The 22,453-nt window shown below is 49.7% G+C and overlaps 2 protein-coding genes across 2 annotated transcripts in view; one reads left to right on the forward strand and one right to left on the reverse strand.

The window, feature by feature from the left end:
- Nucleotides 1-298: 298 nt before the first annotated feature.
- Nucleotides 299-12,147, forward strand: ZSWIM7 (zinc finger, SWIM-type containing 7). The gene is made up of 6 exons (XM_009708881.1): nucleotides 299-394; nucleotides 2,213-2,234; nucleotides 5,951-6,053; nucleotides 11,109-11,213; nucleotides 11,861-11,993; nucleotides 12,031-12,147. Exons 1-5 carry the CDS (start codon nucleotides 319-321, stop codon nucleotides 11,975-11,977), a joined length of 423 nt encoding a protein of 140 aa, XP_009707183.1. The 5' UTR covers nucleotides 299-318; the 3' UTR covers nucleotides 11,978-11,993; nucleotides 12,031-12,147.
- Nucleotides 12,148-15,629: 3,482 nt separating this feature from the next.
- The window catches only part of ADORA2B (adenosine A2b receptor), a 17,539-nt gene continuing 10,715 nt past the window's right edge, over nucleotides 15,630-22,453 (reverse strand). The window contains exon 2 of the mRNA XM_009708882.1: nucleotides 15,630-16,698. Coding sequence (XP_009707184.1) covers nucleotides 16,005-16,698 — 694 coding nt within the window. The 3' untranslated portion in view covers nucleotides 15,630-16,004. The remainder of the gene's footprint in view (nucleotides 16,699-22,453) is intronic.

A 22,453-nucleotide genomic window follows, 5' to 3' on the forward strand; every position in this document is an offset into this window, starting at 1 on the left:
CCTTGGCCCGGCGCCGGGACGCTCCAGGGCAGAGCCTCCTCCTGTTGACGGTAGTATTGCTCCTGCTCCCCTTCCACGGGATCTCTTTGTACCGAGAGACACTCGTGTGTTTTTAAGAAACCCTTTGTTCCGAGAAAGTGTAAAAAATACATTTCAAAAGTTGCTGAGGGTGCCCTTCCTTGGCCTCATTGCAGGGTAGAGTCAGAGTATTGCCCAGATAAACCGTCCTGGTTATAGTATCTGTGGTGACCTTAACCGTTTGCCCCGTCTCCTGCTCTCTTCTGTCTTGCTTCCAGTCATGAGGCCAGAGCCAAGGAGATGGACAGCACCTTGCCAGCAGTAGCAGAAGAGCTTTTGAAAGAGATCAAAAAGGCTTTTCAGGAGACCTCACACGGTACGTAAAGAAAAAGCAGAACCGTCCCAGCAGGCGGTGGGCCAGTAATACAGGTGCTGTCAAACCTTCAGGTAGCAATGAGGGTTGTTGGCCTCCCCTTGTCTGCATCTGCTGCAGACTCTGTCACGTAAGGGGTGTCCTTCACTCTCAGGAGTGGCAGGTTGTATTCGGTGTTTCCAGCTTTTGTGTCCCTGTCTGGAGACAACACAAAGGGGTTTGAAGCACAGATCATGAGGAGCAGCCCCCTTCTCAAAGTCAGGCCCTTTCAAAAATTAGACGAGTTTGTTGACACTTTTTTGAACATGGAACCTAGGATAATGCTGCTTGCTTAGAGCTTGTAGTGTAAGTGGTTGCACTTGAGGGATGATAATTTACATACTTCTATGCTGGCATTTTGTTGTGCCTACTGTGCTGCTCTTTTTATAGACGCACTAAAAAAACTAGAAAGGGAAATCTTCATAAAACCGACCATGTTGCATGACTGACCGGCAGAGGGTGTTCTGTTGGTGATCCCAGAGCAAAGAACAACTTTCCCGTTGCTTGAATGAAGCAAGCGTAAGCCAACAGTTAAATCTTGGCCATTTCTAGCAGCTAGTTAAGAACAATTACCTTCATTGCACTTAGGGTTACTAACGAGTTCTGTAATCTGTGCTGAAATAATATTACTGTTTGTGTTCACTTGATAAGTAGTGCAGAATGATTCTTCCTAAGGAAAGTGTCTATTTAAGGAATATTTTTAACTGCACTAAAACCAACTAAATAAACTTTCAGAGAAGTCTGTTTGAGCACTACACCTTTGAGTGGGATATGGGCAGAGACTTAATATCTAAACTGTCAGAGTGACCACATTGACAGCTTTTTGGCATACTTGCAGTATGGCTCCTGCCAGGTTAGAATAGATCCAAAACCTACATATCACTTTTTAAAAAAGCTTTATAAATCCTGTTGTAAACTAGGAAAAAAAAAATCAACTTGCCTTTTAAGGTACACTTCTCCTTAAAATAGTACTAAGACATACACTGAGACATAACTGTGGAAACAAACTGATCAATCACTTTGGAGAATTAAATTAGAATAAAGTTGGAAAAGTCAAACCTACAGCATAAGTCGTAGAGAATATTTTGAATTGTTGGAACAAAGAATTTTAAAGTCAAAAATCCTGATCTTCCAGTGGAATACAGAGACTTAGTACACTGTGTCCCATTAGTGATAACAGAAACAGCAGATTGGATGATCAGAGCCTAAGCTGTTAGCTACAACAAACAGACTAATTTTCTTAAGTGTAACTTTCCATCTTAACAAGAAGTTCCAATAAGTGAAGACATTATGTTTCGTGCTGCATTAAAAGCTATAAACCAGTGGCGCCCTGCAAGACTATGCTGGGAAAAGAACAACATTTTCAAGTTTTGATGCCAGAGTTCTCAACTCATGCCAAAAGAGTTTCAGGGAAACCAATATATATATTTTTAACCAACTTATTAAAGTGGCAGAGTAAGATGTTGAGGTTGCATGCCTTTTCTTGCATGCTTTCAAAAGTAAGATATTATAAAATTAAGTATATTTGGGCTTCTACATTTCTTTTTAAAATTAATCCCTGTGATTCTGATTGCTGTACTTGGTAAGTGCCTTAGCATTACTATAGCACATCATTTTGCTGCTCCTTGTGGCTTTTTGGTGGCTAGAGAGGATGGCTAGAGCACTGCTGTCCTGTGTGGCCTCGAAGGGTACGTTAGGGAGACACTAGCCTCGCGATCATGTTGATGTCCCTCACAGTAGGGAAGTTCAGCAAAATCATGCTTTATTTTCTTTTTGTTGCAGTCCCTGATGACCTGCTGCTGGGGTAAGTATCTCTTGCTTCAGTTCTTGTCCCAGGTGTCCTGCTAAAGGGCAGTTGATAATCTGCTCCCGTCATAGTACTGCTATTTTTGTCCTGTGTTTGACCAGTACGTGTTTCTCATGCAGAGTTGCTACGTGTTTTTGCTGGTAGTTGAAATGAAGGTCCAAAGAGATGATCTCAAGGGTTTTTCCAGAAATTCATGAAATTATCTGCATATTGCTGAATCTCCTGTGATGACTTGCTCTTATTTGGGTGGATTAAACATGCAGAAACCCTGAATGTTTAGCCTGAGCTCCTGAGTCTACCCTCAGATCTGGAATGAGTTTTCTGTGAGAGTGGACTGTGTTTCAGAGTGATTCATGCCACTGGAGTGCTGCATCTCCACTGTGTTTGTATCATTCGGAGTGCAGCAGCATCCTGAGGTCCCTTCTGTTTGAGTCATGGGCACGTGTGATAGAAAGGGAGAAGTGAACGTATCCTCTCTCTGCACAAGGGAATTTTAACTTGAAGATTGCCCTGAGAGTTTTCTTGTATTTAGCAGAAGTCTGAGGTCAGCTTCATCACCCTTGTGTTGACTGAAGCTTGTGAATATTTCAGTCATTCCCAAGCAGTCTCCTAAGAGATTGAGGTTTCACAACTTCTGCAGCCCTCACTAATTGATGTTGAAGGTAGGGAAAAGGCACAATCACAGTGAGAAAGGCTTTTCAGATTCCTCTTTAAATTTATGTTCCTGCCTGCCTGTCATTTAGCCAGGAGAGGAGATCACCAGGAACCCTTCAGGCCTCAATACCTTTGGATCTAAAGTTATCTAACATAACATTTGTGAAAGGTATGCATGCGGGCTCTCTCTTCTGGGACCACAATGGCCTTTGAAAGGTGGGATTATATTTGACAAGTCTTGTAACTTTTTGTTTCCTTCCTGTCAGAAAAGAAAAGAGGAGGAAAGAAATTCTCTTGTTAAGTTTAATAACGGTTGGGTGGTAACTCTTGGCAGTCAGATTTCCATCAATTCCTTGTGACCAGTGGCTCAGAAGTATTCTGATTTAATTTCTGAGCCTCTTCCAAATCTCTGAAGTACTTGAATTTTTTTAGCCATTGCCCTTACTTATTTCCTGATTGAATTATATACATGGAAAAAGAATTCCCCAAATTTGAAAGAGTTACTGAAACTCATTAAACTCAGCCCCCTTATAGTCCCAAACCTAATCATTAAGGAATGTCTTACGTTGAGTGTTCCCCCACCCACCTCCTCTCAGTCCTCAGATGAAGCCAGTCCTTATTGCCTTGAGTTTGTGCAACTGAAGTTTTGGTCTTCCTGGAATAAGTCTGTCTGCTTGGCTTGTTATCAATGAGATTGACTCAGACGCGTAGGTCAGCCATGCTGCTGAGGCGCCAGGGCTCTGCCTTGGCTCTTTGTGTCTTCCCTGGAGTTGGAAATGTTCCTCTGCTTTCTCCTGTCCTCCTGCTCGTGTTTTGGGCTATCTTTTCACCACTGCTGATTTTCTTGTTGTTTACCCTTGTAATTAATCTGGACTACACAGATTTTTCTCAGCGGATAAAAGGTCTGTAAAGTTAACTGAATTGCCCCTGAGCTCTTTGGAACACATTCAGAGGAGCTGGATACACATGTCTAGAATAACCTTTAAGCCTGTGAGCTGTCTGGACAATAGGCTAAAGGTACAGATGTTCATATTTGACATACAGCTTATCATATACCCTTGCACAGCATCAGCGAGAGCTAAAATCCTCCTTGCAGGGCTGTGCAGACAATGAGTATGTAGATGGAAATTACTGTGCCTTCAGGACTCACAGCTCTTTATTCTTCCACTTCCTGGTGTGGAATTTTACAGAACTGACCACAGCAGCGCCCGGACACCAGCGTGTGCCTCCAAGGTGCTGCCTCACAGCACCGAGGCCGAGGAGAGAGTTGTGTAAAGGCAATGTTTTCCAGGCAGCAAATGTGTACCTGAGCAAACCTGGTTAACCTTGTCTTTACCCCATGCCAGGCACACTCTGGTCCATAAATGCTGTGCAGTAGTGCATCCCTGCACGGTGGTGTATCCTGCTTGGAAGGAAAGGAAAGGGAAGGGGTTTTTAGGGAGGGTGGAGTGACATAAGGCACATGCATGTTTATCTGGAATAAATTTGCTGTCTCTGAGCCCTGCTGGTAGCTGGATTGCAGATGTAAAACTACTGCTATCCAGTGGCTCCATGTGCAGTGGAGTGTCTGTATTTCCTTGATGGTCTTTAGCTGCCTATTGATGCAGTTTGGTGGGCAGAGAAAGAATAATTCATACTTCAGTTGTGACCGTGATAGAGGAGATGCGATCACTACAAAATGATTCATTCGTTCTCCAGGGTTTAAACCAATTTCCCTGGGATGAGGAGGGAGCCCTACTGCTGCATTTCCTATTGCTCAAGGGGCTCTGCATCATCCCTGCTCTCTCCTTGCTCCGAGGCACAATGCGTGGGCCATGACTGGAGGTGGGACTCAAGACCAACTGATCAATAATCTGATCCAGGGTAATTCATCCAAGGCAGCCTATATGTACAATTAAGGTGTCCCAGAGCACGAGCCCCTTTTCCCCTTAGCATTAGCAGGTCTGCCTCCATGTGCTCTTGTTTACCTGGTGCTGCCCCCACTAAAATCCCTGTTTATGCTCGTTGTGCTCATGTGACAGTTTCACAGTTTACTGCAACAAGGATAATTGGGCTGCATGCGTGAGGCTGCCTGTAACCTCTGTTGGATCCCCAGCACTGTGCATCCTCCAGGATTTCCTTCCTGCACCTTCTCTTTCCCAGCATGTCTTGCTTTTGCTGCCAGAGGTGCAGTTTCCCCTGAAGAAGACCTAGTGTATTTAGGGTGCTGGGCAGAAGCAAAGTTTCCAGTTTTAGCATCTAGATTCACTGTTTGATAACTTGGTTAAGCGCCAGTGCTCTGTCTACATAGAGTTTGTATCGGAAGAACTATGGGAATACTAACAAAAAGGCTGATCGGATCACTGTGAGGACAACTTCTGTCTCTTGCTTCACCTACGCTCCTTTTACAATAATCAGTGGTCTGTAAAGTGACTGTCAAGCCAGAAACGCTGCTCAAAGAGAACTCCTCACCTGCATGGCTAACACTGTGTCGCAGTCATAGAGACTGACTAAAAAAATCTCACTTCTGTGTCTCTGATGCACTTTGTCTCATTTTAGTTCAGGACAGGAACCACTTCATGTCCTGTTTGTGCAGCAGGCAGCCAGAATAGTGTTTGGGTCGTAGTGCTGAAGAAGAAACACATAAGCTGTAATGTCCTGTGTAACAAAAATCTTTAAAATGCCTTGTAATTAAATCTGAGTGGGATTTTGCAAAGAAATGTGGGGCTCTTTGGGAGCAGCTTGGAAATTTGGAAGTCTCTTAAGAATATAAAAAACCAGCTCTGAATAGCTGGCAGAGTAGAGGCTGTCCTTAAGGACTGAGTCTTGGGATTTTCTCAGATGGACAGGGCAGGGATTGGTGGTCACTTGGTGAAAGCCAGCAAAGCTGAGAATGACAAACGCAGTTCATTGCTTGGCAGGGTAATTAATGGAGCTGTAACTGGTGGTGTTTTGAGAGGCAATGGGAACCTTTGGCTACAGGCCTTCTGGACTCCAGAGGGCTAAATCCTGTGGATTAAGGCTAAGCAAGGTGGTCTCCTTTTGTGGCGTCGCCTAACTAAAGACACGTTCTCTTTCAGGCTGAAGTTCATATTTGGCCCATCTGCTGTCCCAGCTTTGGATTTGGTGGACCAGCGTTCTGTCACGCGAGTCATGTCCCCCAGCGGAAGGACTGCATACCAGGTACACACTCCTCTTCAGTCTTACTTTCTGACGGTTTCCAGTTGACATGTAAGCCAATATTTTCCTAACTTGCAGAACATGGAAAGGCACTTGGATAAACATGAGACAATATCGGTGTTTTACAAACTCCTCAGGCGATACTGGAGAGCAGTAGCCATGGCCTAGAATTAGAACAGCATGGTACACCACCGTTTTCTTTGTGGCTCCCAGCCAGTCAGAGACAATTTCTTACGTGTTTGTGGGTATCACAGTCAGAAGGAAATTTTCCAGGGATTGCTAATTTTGCTTTATTACTTTCATCCTCTCCAACAAAGGCAGTTCTTCCTCTTGACAAACTGTACGCAACGGAGTGTTATCTGCCATCACTGCATTTCTTTCCCTCTTGCACTCCAGATCCTCAGTGTCCTGAACACTCTTGACCTCTACTTGGCAATAGGATCCTTGCTGCCTGGGAGGAAGCAACACAGGCCAAATCCGTGGGTTTCATTCTAGTTCACTGTAGCCAAGTCTGTGAATCACAGAAATATCTTAATAAAATGGCATTTTAGGGAGAAGAGCTCACCTTAGCCCTAAATATCAAACTCTTCTTACAGCATGGGATTGGAGACGGAGCCAAGGCTCATTAGGTGAAGAGAGGAGCCATTGGCACATCTTTCAGACTGTTCTGTGGTACGCACAGTTCCTTGCTCTACTGTGCCATAGCACTGGTAGCATCTCTGTTGGGCACAGTCTGTCCGTTCTGTGAGTCGTTGGCCAGCTGCATCCAGCCCATGGGGTCACAGATTCAGAGAGACACCATGTGCTGTGCCCTGGGTAAGGCAGTAGGACCCTTTGCCCATAAGCTTTTGGTGAAGAAGCACCCAATTCCTTCTATTTAGCACTACTAACCCCCCTCAAATAGCACAGCCCCCTCCATTGCTGAACCTGGTGCCGTGCTTTTTCACATACCAGAGAAGGGGAAATCTCTTTGCTCACTGTTGTAGCAGCCAAATATCCTCCCTGCAAAGGGCCTTCTCTTCTTCACTGGAGGTGCTGAGATGCTTTGGGGTCATCTAGGGTAAGAGAAGAGCTGTGAAGCCAGGCCTGGGTAATGACACAAACCCACGTGTTGAGAACTTGCCTTGCTTGATTTGCACATGGAGTCTTTATCGCTTCTGGGGCCTTGGAAGGGACATTGGCCCCTCCAGAGACGCATGATTCATAAACACACAGGGCTCAAGAACACAGCCTTTGATTTTAGTTGAGGGCTTGCCTGTGGCTATTTGGTAAAGCGTAAGAAGCGCTGTTTCCAGGACCCATAGACAGCAGCTCTCTCACTAATTGAATGCTTAAAGGCTTTTGCTTTTTTACTGTTGCTTGGCTGAATATGCCACTGGGCAGCGAATGGTCACGTTCTCCTTGCAGAGCTTTGCTGGGCCATGCAGGCTAAGGCAGAGCTTTGCAGGCTAGGATGCACAGTCTTCACTTAGTACCCTTTTGTGTGAAGGATGATGAGGATGAGGAGGAGCCCCTGGACAGATAGGTCAGGGCTGGTCACCAGGAGTTAACTTAGGACAAGCCCAGCCTTCAGCACCCTTTGTAGCTGATGAGTGTGACATGAGTGGTCCCCCTGCATCACCCAGGCCCTATGTGTCCTCCCAGCTGACAGGCAGCCTGCAGGACGCAGTCCCTGCCTGCAAGTGCCTGTGTGCTTGAGCAGCATTCCTCTTTAGTGGAGCTTGATTGCTGATTAACGCCATGCTGATGAGTTCATTAACAGCGGAATCCAAAGAGATATTTTCTCTGGGGGTGTGAGGCTGGTCCCATTGCAAAATTCTTCCTCAGCACAGCTGTCTGAGATGCAGAAACAAAGAGCAGAGCCTCCCCTGAGGCCACTGGCTGGAGCAGTGACAGGAGCACAAGCTGGGGCCATAGAAACCGAAACACTGAGTGGGATACTGCACTTAAGAGTAGCTGGGTGGCGTCACTGGCTCTTCATTCATGTGTTTGTGGTGTAGACACATATCCCAGCTATGTGCACTTCTCTCTCAGCAGAGAAGCATGCCCAGTGCCGTGGGGAGAGGGGGGCATCCATGGCTACCTGGACACATAGAGTCATCCCTTTCACTTATTCCCCAGAAAGTCAGCTCTGCTGTTTGTGCCCAGATGTGGTTGAGCTGGAATGTGAGGTGGTGCTTTCACGTGCAGCTGGATCTGGAGAACTGTTCTTGTTGAGGCCATGCGGCTGGTCCTATTGTGAAACTCCTTTGGGTCATCATAGCCAAATCTGGGATGTTGATACTTCACAGGCTAAAATGCTGTTTGCCTTCCATATCACCCAGCACATCTTAGGTACTTCTTCAGGGGAAAACGGCTTTGCTCAGACAGGCCCTAGGACTGCAGCCTGTGGTGTAGGCAGCTCTTGCCCTCAGGAACTGAGATGGGAGAAGAAAGAGCCCTCAGTCCAGTGAAAGCTCTGATTTGTCATTTAGTGCCTGGGCATTAATGCCCTTGCTACTTAACAGAGGAGTAACACCGATGGGGTATTCAAGGGCTGATGTTACCTCAGAGTTGTTACTCATCCCAGAAGAGCTTGTATAATACCTGCTTATGCTGCAGACTAAAGCCAACCCTTGTAACTCCAGGTCAGGGATAAGTAAGTCTTACCTGCTGCAGAGATGGTGGATGCTGGCTGATGATGGAGCTGTGCTGGATTCAGCAGAAGTGTAAAGTGATGATCAGGCAGCCGTTGGGGCACCAACTCAGCTGCGCCTGAGCTGCAGAAAAGCTGTGAGCTGTGGGAGTGAAGCCAGTTAGCAGGGGGAGAGGTAGTGCTTTAGCCCTCCTGCCAACCGTCACTTGCGTTGCTCACATCCTGCGCTTTTATTGGGTACTTCTTTTTAATGTCTTTTTTAATTAATTTCCTAGAACTGTATGGCAGCCTGCCCTGCCGTGAAGGATTTGAGTAGCAGATCCTGGCACAGACTGTGGTGCTGCCTAGCTGTATGCTGGTGGCAGCGGTAGCTGCCATGGTGCCAGAGCTGGCCCTCCTGCGTCCCCACAAACTGGCAGGGACACCACCACCAAGGTGATTTTTCCTCGCTATGCAGCCAGCAAGTGCCTGGAGATGAGGGCAGCGGAAGGAAATCTCACAGCATCTCAGGGCCAAGAGAGCACCCCAGTGCCTGGCTTGGCTGCAGCTGGCCAGAAACAGAGGCACCTTTTTCTCTTGGTCTTAGGATTTTAGATTCTGCCTTATTAGGCAGAAGCTGCATTCTTGCCATCTAGGTCAGGACGGGGGAAACACTAAACTCAGCCCAAATCTGGCAGTGTCTGTGTCTTCCCCCCCTCCTCAAAGGAAAACACTTTGAAGGAAAGGCACCATCGGAATACTTTATCTTGGAAAAAAACAATCAAAGGGGCTAGAGAAAAACAAACTTATCAGAAGTGAAACAAACTCAGCCTGGAGTATAAGGAGGGCCCAGGGTAAAGGCTAGACTGAGAAAAGAATGGTTTACCCTGAAATGGGAATGTAAGTCTTGTGTCCTGAATCTGCTAGGACTAAGGGGAATTATGAGGCATAGGTGCTTCTGTGGGAGAGCTTAAACTTGTGGACGTTACCTGTTGGGCAAGGGGTGCAGAGAGAGCTCCAGGGGACAGGGGCAGGCTCCTCTTGCAAGTGCAGCTCTGGACCAGGAGTGATGATGTTCCTCTGGAGGGACTTAGGAGTGCCAGAGGCTCCACTGTCTTTTCACTTTTTTTGTGTTTATCTTTGGATTTAGGTGTATCTGTGCCACAAACCCAACCACAATCTAAAGCCTGGTATGGGAGATGAGTGTGGTGTGCCATCAGAGCCCAGGGGCATGTGTGCGGAGGAGGGCACTGCTGGTGATTACACCCATGTAAATCTCCACCGGTCTCTGGAATATCGGGGAAGAATTAGTGCCAGCTGTCGAGGCCGCAGAGCTGACACAAAGCACTTGCTCTCGCTGTGGCAGATACAAGACACATCACGGCAAATACTCTGTGGTAATTGTGTTTTGGCCATGGGGTGCACTCAGTTTAGCGTTAGTGAAGTCCATGCTATTGAGCGCGAGTCTGCGAGTATGTTCTGCTCCTGCAGACCCTTCCCTTGCAATAGGAGAAGGCAGAGCAGTTGGCTCTTAAAGTAGCTTTCTAAAAGCTATTTTCCAGTCTTGAAGAAAACAAAAGAGAAATAATCTGTAGGTGGGCTTTGCTATACCACGCAGTCAGCTCCAGCAGCTCACGGATTGCCTGTCAGCTTCTCCATGCTGGAAATGAACGCTCCCCTCACCTGGTTGCCTGCATCCCGTGGCCATGGGGCAGAGGGAATATGCCTCAGTACCAGCCTTGCAGAAGAACGGCACGTGGGAAAGGGAGGCAGTGCTGTTCCCAAACCAGAGATGGAGCAGGGAGGCTTCTTCTCTGGAGACTTCAACTTTGTTTATTCAGACAAAACTGGATTCCAATAGCTGCAGCTGGTTTTGGGAGCAGAACAGCAAGAGACCTTGCGGCCTTCCGACACTGGAGCTAGTTAGAAAAGGCCTTGCGGCAAGGGCTCGCTGCTGCTCTCCGTCCATCCCCAGGCCCATGGTGGCTCTGGATTCACACATGGGCTTTCTGTGACAAGAGGGTCTTCATCATCTTCAGCTATTCTGTGTCTGCCAGTACTGGGGGACTTGCCGGAGGGGCTGGCAGCTGGCTGTGCTGCCGGCTTTGGGAGGTCAGGGGAGGGAGCTCTGTGCTCAGTGCCCCTGGCCTGTTCCTCATCTCTTAGCAGCAGACAAGGCACTGGAGCCGAGGTTTACGGACAGGAGCCCTTCCTTGCCTGTGGGGAGAGAAGCGTGTAGAGACTGTGAGAAAGCTGAGGAACTTCAGGCTTAGATGGGTCACTGCAGTGTTTGGGGACACTTTTGTATTGTGACACCTGCTTGCCAGTTGCGTGCTGTGTGTCATTGCGGAGAGGGTGTCAGTCCAGATACAGGCTAAGAGTTGGAGAAATTAAAAGTGAATGGTGCCTCTGACTCCCACCCCCTCCAGCTGCCTTCCTTTCAGGTCCTTGGGAGCTCAGGCAAACTCTACACCTGCTACAGTTCCTGCCACTTCTGCACGTGTCCTGCTTTTGGGTTTACTGTATTGCAGAAGAGCGAGAGCCTGCTGGTGAGTTGTCTGCCTTAACTTGGGGCCGGGATAGGGAGCGGAGGAGCAGGCTGTGCTCTGCTCCTTGAACCTGAGCAGCCTGGAGTTTCCAAGGGAGCAAACACATGAGTGTTAAGTTGGCCACGCAGGCTGGGCCTGACCCACTGCATAATCTGGCCTCTGGGAGTCCTGGTATTTGGGTGGAGCTCAGCCTTACAAGGGCTAGGGAGGGCTTTTGTTCTTAATTACACATTACTGTTGTGACTTATGAATAATCCCTGGTCTTTTGGAACAAGGGCTACTGCCACTAATGGGACTGCCACATGGAGTCTGGCTGATGAAGCGGCACAGTTCACCTGGTGCCAGCGAGGAAGGGCTCAGGGCAACCAGTTGGTCTGCAATTGCGGGGAGGGCATCAGGAGCCGGTAACACTTGGCTGTGTGTGTCAGGTCCCTGTATTACATTATCCCGATGGCAGAACTGACCTGGGGCAGCTGGAGCACCAGCCTATGCCAGGGCTTGGCATGCCAAGAGGGAACCGTGTTCCTGGGAGGGGTGAGCGCTTCATTAGACCCATTCTGGCCAGGATGGATTTTTGTGGCTTCCAGATAGAGCATGACATTCCTGTGTTGCTCCTGCTGTTAACTTGGCTGTGCTATTATTTGCAGTGCAAACATATACTTGCTGTCTACCTCAGTCAGGCCATGGGAGCCTGCCAGGAACTGACTGTCTCTGAGGAGCAGCTCACAAGCATCTTACTGGCTGAGGAAGAGGATGAAGGATGAAGGATTTGGATCACATGTGGATGTGCTTTCTGTGTACCCTCCCAGCTGTGTAGCTGGCATTTTTCATATCTACAAGGCTGGCAAATGTTCTTCGTGGCTGGTAGGTTTCTACCTGTGCTGCAGCCAAGCGTGACATTAATTAGCAGTCTTGCACCGATAGATTAATTAATAAATGATAAGAAGCCTGTGTTGACTTCTGTTTAATTTATTTAGGCTATTCTTGGGATTTCTGAAGATGCTGGAACTAATTTGTAATGTGTGCTTGTGATGTGGGGATACAAACAATCCAGCAGGTCTCTTAGTGACCCGTTAAACCTTGTTAACTCTGCTCGTGCTTTGACTAACCCCACCGCCCTCCAGTGCCTGGGTGGCTTTGTGGAGTTGGCCCCTGGCAGAGTGACGCTGCAGTGGCTCTTTGCAGCTGGCTGCCCAGAGCAATTTCTGATTCATCACTGGCAAAGCTGTGCCAGGGACTGGGGCAGGGACCCCTCAGCACTTCGAGACTGATGACAGGTGTGTGTTTCCGCTGTGCTGAACTGTAATACAGGATCTTTGGAAGCATCACCCTGATTGCTGTGCTTTTTAAATCGACCCATTTCAGACAAGCTGACCACCTCGCGCTGGCTTGCTGTCCACATCAGACAGTGGGGAAAGGAGACTGGGGCTCCCCCGTTGCGCACAGCAGCCAGGGACTGGGAACCAGCTCCTTCCTTCCAGCTGTGTGCCTCCCTGCCCATGCCCTGAGATTGGGCTCCCGCTCGTGTACAGCGGGGCCTCGTGTGATACACCGTGTGAATACACCACTGCAAGAAATAACGGGGCACAGGCTGAGCCAGGTTGTGTAGGTGGTAAATTAAGCATTCTGTATGTAAATAACAGTTACTGCAAATACAAAATCTGAGCAACATGAGGAAAACACATCCGTCCTATGTACATCAGAGCAGTAATGAGTGATAGCTGAATAGCTACAGCTGCACTCGCCACAGAAAGTTTCTCTGCCATTTTGACTTCACATTTTTATGGAAACCCTCAGAGATTTTATTTTTTTTTGAGGGGGGCAAGGGAGGTGTCCTATTTTTATTTTGCCTTGAAATGCCTTTGGCTCAGATCCATAAAGGCACTTAATGTGCCTAAACCCATGATGACCCGGGCCATAGTTAGTAATGGCTTACAACCCGATGGCGTGGTCATGCTAAGGATACACCACATCTGCCTGCAGGAATTCTGGCTCATACGAGGCATAGGAAAGGTAGCGGCCGTGGATGCCGAGCTGCAGTGCAAGCTGTCACATACGAGCAAGTGTTCTGGGACCAGCCCTCCCTCTCCTGCAGCACTGTGTGTTTCAGTCTGTTTGTGCTGTCCGGAGCTTGGTTCATTTTCTGCCAGCAGGAGAGGAGAGATGACATTCTTTGTTGTAAGGATAAATGTGGCTTGCAACCACTTTGCAACACTGCCAGACCTGCAGGTGAAACCCTGCTTGTTTCCAGCCATGATTAACAGAAGGAACACAGCCAAAAGGGGAGGAATGAAAGGAGGAGAGAGGCAAATCCTCCTCCCAAATGGCAGGAGGTGGCTCCATGTGTGAGCTGGACTATGGCCGAGGCAGATGCAGCAAAGCTGAATGGGGCTGTTAAAGGAGAAACACTTGGGACAGTGACTTCAACTATTCGGATTCTTCTGGGAAGTGCCAGTATCTGAGATACTGAGCTGTAGCTAAATTTGGACGTTGCATAAACACATACAAACCCATTCAGAGCTTACTGGTGATTCACCCGGGTTTGGGGCTGGCTCTTGGGCTGAGCTGCTACACACACGGTAGCAAAATCCATCACACCTAGTGAACCGGTCTCTGTCTGCGTGGTGGGCCCTAAGTCCTACCTGCAGCTGCTGCCTGCAGGTCATGCCGGCTGGCACAGCAGATGTTGCAGGAACAGGATTTCTTCAGATCAGCTTCTCAGCTGATTTTTTATACTGTATTTATTATTATATACGCCAGAGAAAGGAAACTCTTGGGGTCTTATATTAACACCCCCTCCCCTTTTAGTGCAATGCAGTTAAAAAAACAGAAAGCTGATTTCTATGTGATTCAAGTACAATTTATCAGGGACAAACTGCTCTAGCCATCACAGTCTGTCCATGGACCTGTTCTTCAGGAACTGGCTGTGTTTAACCTTCCTTCCCTACCACCTGGCTCTAAAAGGCCCGCTCCCTAGCTCTGTCTCCCTGCACGAGTTAGTTACCACTGAAAACCGTATTTAATACACATCCTTGCACTCCAGCTTCTCACATGGTGATGCTGCTGGCATCGAGGGCTTCGGAGAGAGATGGTACCACTTTACCACGTAGGGACCTTCAGGCAAGACTCCCGTTTGTAGGAGGGCCACGAGGTGATGGCAGGTCCGAGCTAGTCAAGAACAGCTGGGTCTCTGTACTGCAGTCGGCTTTCGGGCACGGAGCAGGGAGGCTGTTTGGGTGGTGTCTTTCTGACTCCCCTCCCTATTCCTCTCCGTTGTGGAGTGAACCCGCCCTGCATCCTAAAGGACATGCCAGAAACACTGCTTCATTTACAGCAGCGCACGTGCCGTCATGCGGTCTGGAGAAGTAGAGCTCAGACGTCAGAAATGAATGCCCTGTTCTTTCTACCTTTGTCTCATTTTGCATATCACAGTTAGTTAGGTATTAAGTCAGGTGCGGTAATTACTGAGCTGTGGTTGCAGAGAGTTGTTAACTTGCAGTACAAATCAAGACTGCTCCGCTGTTGGGTGGGCTTTGTCCTCACGAAGGGCCGGGACACCTGGCTAACCGCGGGGGCCAGGCTAGGCAATCTGCCCGCTGAGCTTCTTCCCCAAACACCGTGGCCAAAATCAGGCCACAAGTCAAGGCACTCTAGCTTCTCAAGCAAATTAGCTCCCTTCCAGTCTCTCTTGCTACTGATGCAGGTCAGGATTGAAAAAAAAATAATAATATAAGATAAAAATCACTATGAGAAAAAAAAGCACTCACAGTTTCTGGGGGGTTACTGGGCTGCAGAGGAACCTCAGCAAGACCAAGTTTCAGGACTCAGGCGGGCTGCGGCGCCCAGCTGTCAACCATCACAGCTACAACTTGCACTTCTGGAAGCACTGCAAGGCTGTCAAGTTTTGACTTGGGGGCAAAAACCTAATTGTAGAGATGATGTCACCGAGGCAGTGCTTGCACTAACCTCCGTGGCTCTGGCTCAGACTAGCTGAGACCATTAGGGCACATTTGCATTTTGATAGCTGGAAACAGATTTGAAAGCAAACCTGACGCATTGGTCTGCACGATCCTGTAAACCAAAGTGATGTAAAGGCAATAAAACCACTGTTCTAAAACGTCAGTCAACTCTTTTCTAAATTTTTTCTCTTTCAGTAAGTAGGGCTTCCATGCTGGGGCCAAAAATAGCTGGCCAGTTCTGATCCTGTTTTCCCATCACCACAGTCACGCCCCTCGGAGCCTGGAACGCGGATTCAGTTTCACACCAGCGACTGGGCTAAGTAAGACTTTTTCCCATCAGAGAATACTAGCTGCATCAAACAATTGATGGAATAATTTGGGTATTACCAAAGTGCTGTCAAGTATGGACTTAAAGAACAACTTAAAAACAGACACAAAATTATTACTCCTAAAAGTTTAAAAAAAAATAATTAAAATAAAGATCCTAGGACTCGACATGAGCAGCACAATTGGGGAAACACCCTCCCACAGGTGGGTCTTCCACAGTCAATGTCTGACCTGGAGAGGAGACACAATACGACCACCAGCACTCACGCAGCCTGGGTTTACAGTCGAGGGTGAGCTGCACTCAGTCTCCCTGGTCAGGTTATTCCTCTATGAGGCACTACATTAATTACAAAAATTAAAAAAAAAATAATAAAAATACAGCTGCATAACTGCATAGTGGTCATCTCAGCACTCCTCTGGGAGTTCGCTGTCACTGTTCACGTAGGCACAGGGAAGGGTAGTGTCAGGGACAGACCGCAAAATCCCAGGAGCAGGACGCGCGAGGTCATATGGTCACAGAGGCTACCGGCGAGTTAATGTTGGTGACGGTCAGGTGCTGGTGGTTGTCAGTGGTGCACTTGGGGAAGTCGTCCGTCTTACAGAGGAGCTTGGAAATGATCTTGCGGAAGGTGTAGCGAAAGTCCCTGATCCTGTAGGCATAGATGATGGGATTGATGACAGAGTTGGCATGGGAGAGGATGATGGCCATGTACATCACCCACTCAGGCTTGGATTTAGAGAACTCCTCGTGGAAGTGCGTGATGCAGTTCAAGATATGCAGGGGCAGCCAACAGAAGGCAAAAAGTCCTACAATGATGGCCAGAGACTTGGCTGCGTGGACCTCCTTCTGCAGTGTGGTCCTGGAGTTGCCCATCAGTTCAATCTGATGCAACTGTTTGCAGGCGACCATGAATATCTTAATGTAGATTCCCAGCATGATAACAAGTGGAAGCAGCACGCAGCCAAAGAAGTTGAAGTACACCATGTAGCTCATCGTTACCACGTTCTCAAAGAGGCATGAGATGAAGCAGACATGGTGCTCTGTCCCGGTGTCAGCTCCTGTCTCGTTGGTGGCGTTGGGACAACCGCTCATGGCTTTGTTCCAGCCCATAAGCGGAGTCAGTCCGATTCCAAAGGACAGGAGCCACAGCACAGCGATGAGTCCTCTTGCCCGCTTGCCGGTCACCAGACTATTATACCTAAAGCATCAAGAACAAAACCAAGACAGAGGCATTATATAAATGAGCGCTCGTGACTTCCCTGCAGTTAAAGCCATCGGCATTTTGGCTAATGCCACAAAAGCCCCACCCACGCCCCTGCGAGAACCTCAGGGGTAAAAAATCTCACCTGTGCTCCACACCTCCACCGAGTGATTTGGGGAGGTGATTCACTTACTATTCCTGAGAGGTGCCAAGCACCGCCCCTGCCCGCAAACATCTTTCAACAGGAGGTAAGGACTTGGAGTCTTAAAAAAAGGCTTTATCGTTGCGTAAGCCTAAACCACCAGCTACAAGGAGAGCAAGCACAGGGGGAAGGCTCCCTCTGTAACCACCAACTTACTCTCTTGCTCTAAGCATCCACTACTGGGCACGCTGGGGCATGCTACTGGGCTACAAGAACTTCTGAGCTGACCTGTTTCAGCTGAGACAACGCTGGCTCTCAGTTCTACACCATAATGGGTAGTTAAAGACTTCACCAGCATCACCACACACTCACAGCCTTTAGACCAGAGCCAGCTTGCTTTCACTTGGGCTGCTCTTAGGCCTGCAGCAATACTGGCTTTCACTAGAGACTGCAGCGGTCTCGTAATGTGACGTCCCTTCCCACGCTACCTCATACACTAAGGTGGGACGTACACATGTGTGTGGAAACCAGGGATCCTCCTAGTTTTCCAAACGGTGCAGTTCTTGGCTTACACATGCCAGACTGCAGCCCACGCAAGCTTGTTGTGGCTGGATAACAAACACCCCAAAAGACTTTTCCGAGCCAGCATCTGAAAGCTGCCAGTGACGAATTGCTTAGGCAAGTTCAGGTTTGCGTCTCCATTCTGTCTCTCACATCCAGGCGTGGAGCTGGGAGCCAGGGACACTGGGCTCTTCTCCCCGCATTTAACGTCCCTGCTTTGTGCATCCTCCATCAACCGTGCTGATGCAGGCAGCTTCGCCTCGCTCCCAGGGCTGGTGTCGGCCTCCGCTGCTCGTGTATGTGATGCGCCGATTCTGCAGGACACGCACCATCGAGGGGCCCTGAAGCCACACACGGACTCGGATCTGCAGCATCTGAAGCCGTCAGTGGCGTTAAACCCTACGGCCGTGCGTAGCTGCTGCTGTCCAGCCATGCCTGTGCTCTGCTGACCCCCCATAACTGCTTGTAAAGATCCAGATTTTTAAACAAATGCCCGCCGTTGGCACCTGCTGCTCTCACACGTGTTACAAAGAAGCTCTGCTGTGGCCCAGGGACAAGCTGATGCAGCGCTGAGGGATGCAGAGCCCCGCGCTGCCCCACACCTTTCCTAACCCCACCGACTGCTTGCCTTCGTGGCCAAGAAAACAAAGGTGCTGCTCCAGCCCCCGGATGCTCAGAGACACAAATGGAGCTGGAACCTAAAGCCGCAAAAATCAAGCTGGTTTGGGTTCAACCAGAAGAGATGCCACCATCAAAGCATCCATTGGATCGATCGCTCTTTGGAGATACGAAGAACCAGTGACTGCCAGAAAGGCAACAGGAGAAACCCATCACTGTCCTCGCCGCAGCCAGTTAGCGTCCGCTGGCTGACACCCATGGCCCCCCCTTCCCACTCCCTCCTCTCAGTGCTTGTTTACTCTGGCTTGGCTACCCTGCTCCTCCTTTCCTAAGAACGTTTGTTCTGATTTTCTTCCGGCCCGTGAGGCAGAGGAGGGTTTTATTCCCACAGAACCGCAGCTGTGCCTGTGAATCACACGGCGGGCGCCCCCGCGCGGGCCCCGTAAAAAAAAGAAAGCCACGAAGACGGGAGGGCGAAGTGGGGGGGCTGCCAGCACAAACCGGGAGCGGGGGGACCCTCGGCTCCTTTTGTGGGGCCACTGAGAGCCGGGTTCGCTTTGGGCACGGCCGGGGCTGGCCAGGAGGATGCGGGAGCAGCAGCCACATTTAGGCGCTGCTGAACTGTGAACGGGGTAGACGTCTAAAGAGCAGGTCCAGCCACTGCGGGGGTTTCTCCTGCATTTTTCTCTCATTATGGCTAAGTTTCGCTGCTTTGGAAGATGAGAAGTTATCAGATGGGGCATCAGTAAGGCCAAGCCCATTGCTTTCAAAATCCCATGTTAAGCTGTCAGGAGCCGGAGCTGGTCTGAGGTTGTGGGGCCTGAAAACATTAAGATTTGATTCGGAGCAAGTTCCCAGAAATCCAATCTCTCGGCAAAGTCTGAGTCTCGAGCTACAACGTTGGCCAAGCTTCGTCAGTGCTGTAGAAGCACTAAGAGCTGCTGCTGACCTCAGCTTTGCACCTGGGAAGAGAAAACCATGGCTCCTCGGCTCCTGCGATTCCCACTCGGTGAATCCCTTCAGCTGCTCCTCTGCTGCCTCAGCCATGTCACGTCCCCAAAACTACCGCAGTTAGACTGGAAAAGCGCGAAAGGGACTGTTGTTGAGAAACAGAAGCTGAAGGAGTCGAGAGTTTTGCGTGCCTGAATCCGGCTGCGCACAGGAACACAAGGAGAAGCGGCAGCTCAGCGTGCCCACCGCTCCAGGCTGGTGCCCCTTGCTGAAAACACACGACCCCAAACAAGGCTTCTGCCATCTGCTCTTCTCCTGACCTCCCCTGCAAAGATAAGGCTTGGCTTGAAGGTTTAACAAACCAGTTAAGAAGTCATTTAATTTTCCAGTGGCTGCAATGGGGGCATGTTTATTTTAGGGGTCCTTGCTCTTCCCCAGCGCACACGGCAGAGCTGCGGCCAGGGTCGTGTTTAAGCGGGGGCCCCTTCTGCAAGAAGGAGATGGCAAAATGTGCTGCCCTCCGGGTCTGGAGAGGGTTGCAGGCTTGTCAGCACGGGGAAGAGACGGTGTTCATCCAAGAGCAGATAGTTATTCACAGTGAACAACTGCACTCCTTAGGTTAGCTCTTTGTTTCCGCAGGGACACATTGCAAATTCCTCCCAACGTCTCTCCACTCAATGAACGGCAGGTAACGATGACGGTCGCTGCTGTGGCTACAGAGGAGGGTCTGCGCAAACATCTGGTCGCTGAGCTACCAGCCAGGAGAGGCCAAGCTGAAATTGGGAAGAGCTTGATGTTCTAAAATTGTTCACTAATTACCTTCTTATTACCTTAATACACTTATTTGATGGGACACTGCCTGTATTGCCTTTAAGTAAACAGAAGTGAAGGATGTGCTTAAAAATAAAGAAGTGCGTGACTGTCACCGGCTGAAGGTAGGAAGAGCCTTGCAGCCAGGTACGCCAGGCGACAGAGCCAGCCCTGTCGTGACCCCCCACCAGCGAAGGCGGCGGGGGCTGTGGGACAGCTGAGCTGGGACTCGGCTTTTTCCTAAGCTCTATAAAACGTGATCAGACGTGAGGAACCAACAGATTTTTCACAGCTCTGAATGCTCCAGCAAACCCCTCCTTCATTCTCTTTTAGGCTTAATATTATTAGGCAAAAAAACCGATTAAAGTAAATTTACTCACCTAAGTCTGCTCAATTAATGTATAACAAATATTGAATCTCCTCTATGTTTCTGCCCAGAGGCATCAAATGTTGCTTTAATGTAAATAACAGCTGAATATTTTTAAATGATTTATTGAGATTAAATAACCTGGCAATGCATTAGCTCCTTTTACACCGCCAGGCAAAGTCTTACCGGCACAATCATCACCAAGCAGCTCGTTATCTCCGCTCCCTCCCCGTGCCCCACAGCGGGCATGCTGCAGAGGCCCTGATGCCATCCCCACTGTGTCACCGTCATGGAGCGATTCAGGTTTCTATCCTTCTGACACATATAACTAGACGTTTGCCACCAGTGTCACCGTCACACAGCCCGGGTTGCAGTACGTCAAACACTTTAAGGGCAGTATGGCCGCTTTTACAACATGCTCTGTCCCACCGATGTGACTGTGTACGAGTGCCAGGCTGCTGGGTGTCTACCGGCCGTGCCATCACCAAAAGGGGACAGCCACAGAGGCTTCAGCCAGGGCACGACACAGCTCTGCCCAGCCACGGAGCGAGCAACCGCTCTGCCACTGAGGCCGGAGATGTCCCCTGAGCTGGCCCACGGACCGGACGGAGACGATGCCCTGCACCCAGCAGACATCGCTGTCGCCTCTGGCCCCTCCACTTTAGTGATGGCTCAGCAAGGGCCACAGCTTCTCTGGAAGAGCATCATGGCAACCACCAAAGTGACAGAGCTGTACGTTAGCGCAGGATGCAGAGGGCTCTCTGCATCCTCCAGGCACCGTGCCTCTCGTTGGTAGGGTGGGCAGAGGTTTGTCTGGTTTTTGTTTTTTCCCCCAACAGGTCTCATTGCATTTCTACTGCTATTACTGGAGCTGGATACCAGCCAAGACCCAGGCAGGCATTGCTAAGCACAGCTGGAGCAGAGCAGGACGCGCTGCCAAGGCTCAGTTCAGGATTTGGGGCAATTTGAGGTGGGCCAGAAGGCAGCAACAGCCTGGAGTCGGGAAGGGGACTATTATTCCCACATTATTTATCCAAAAAAGGGAGAATCTCCCCGCCATCCCTGAGCGGCCCAGAAGGACGAACAGGTCTAAACGTTGTGGTGCCACACACCCGCTCTCCTGGTGCTTGGTGGAGCCTGATGGTGGCCCTGACCACGATGCTGGCCTGCGCCCTGGCTGATAAATTACTGAGTAAATAAACCTGAGGTTAGCAAAGAGCAGAGCCAATAGCAAACAGTTTGTTTTACCAAACAGAAGGGTGATTTGCAAGCTGAGAAACTGCGTCAGCACTTGCCACCATGTGGTCATCAGTGCTGTGGTGCAGGGTCCGCCAGGCTGGGCAGCGTCCGACCACGCACTCCTTGTCCCGCCCAGGGGCAGGCAGGCGGGAGGTGACCCCTTGGACGGTCACCTGCAGGGTGACTCGACCCTCTTACATTTGTTGACCATGGCAGCTCTGTTCCCAAAGTCATTCCCCACTCACCCCGCTACTGGACCACTGTTGGAGACATGAAAATGAGCTCCATCATCTCTGCCATGGTCTGAAGACCTGCAACTGGGGTACCCGGCAAGTACGCTGTGGGTCCTGGCTCTTCAGGCGACTGGAATAGGATGTCCACCTGCCCAGGCGCTATTGCTGTCGCCCGTCGTCGCTGGGTGCCTGAGTAACATCCCTGAGGCTGGCTGAGATGCAGCTTCTAGCAACCAGAAGATGTTAGGAGAAATCCACCCCCTCGGTCAGGCTTCGTCTCCCCCCCAAGCCCCCCACGGCCTCGGTCAGGCTTCGTCTCGCCAGCAGCCCCCAAGGGGCTGCCGGGCTGAGCCTGTGAATGCTGCCCACGGACACCAGGCCTTTAAATGCTTCTCTTGTGTCTGTAACACAATGCTGAAGTTGCAGCATTAACTTTTCCAACAGGAACATTTTCTCTCATGACGGAGCCTCCCAGGCTTGCTTAGTCCAAGCATTTGAACAGGGATGTCTCTGCAACCTTAACTGGGAAGAGCCAGGAGGGTCCCGACCCTTATCCTGGCACCTTTGGAGTCTCTGGGAGGGTGTAGGGGGGCACTTTGAATCAGGCAAGGCGCACGTCGTGTGGTCAACCTCACTCTACACGGACCCCACACAAGGTGTGTCCGTCAGCAGACGCAGTTCGGCACCACCACCCCAGTCCCTGTGCCCCAGCCAGCGCGGAGGTTGCTGCGCTGCTCTGCTCGAGGAGCTGGGCCCGGTTCCGCCGCCAAACCGCAGGGCAGGATCAGCCCTCGGCGAGCAATTTCAGCGCTCAAACTCCAAAATCACAGA

Source organism: Cariama cristata, unplaced genomic scaffold (assembly GCF_000690535.1).
Source record: "Cariama cristata isolate BGI_N322 unplaced genomic scaffold, ASM69053v1 scaffold6051, whole genome shotgun sequence".
In the NCBI taxonomy this organism is placed as follows: Eukaryota; Metazoa; Chordata; class Aves; order Cariamiformes; family Cariamidae; genus Cariama; species Cariama cristata.

Excerpts from the sequence above, each read along its gene's own strand:
- ZSWIM7 (XM_009708881.1), top strand. The coding sequence starts at position 319 with ATGGACAGCACCTTGCCAGCAGTAGCAGAAGAGCTTTTGAAAGAGATC. Across the intron at positions 2,235-5,950 it reads CCTGATGACCTGCTGCTGGG|GCTGAAGTTCATATTTGGCC; the intron begins GTAAGTATCTCT and ends GTTCTCTTTCAG. Across the intron at positions 6,054-11,108 it reads GCGGAAGGACTGCATACCAG|GTCCTTGGGAGCTCAGGCAA; the intron begins GTACACACTCCT and ends CCTTCCTTTCAG.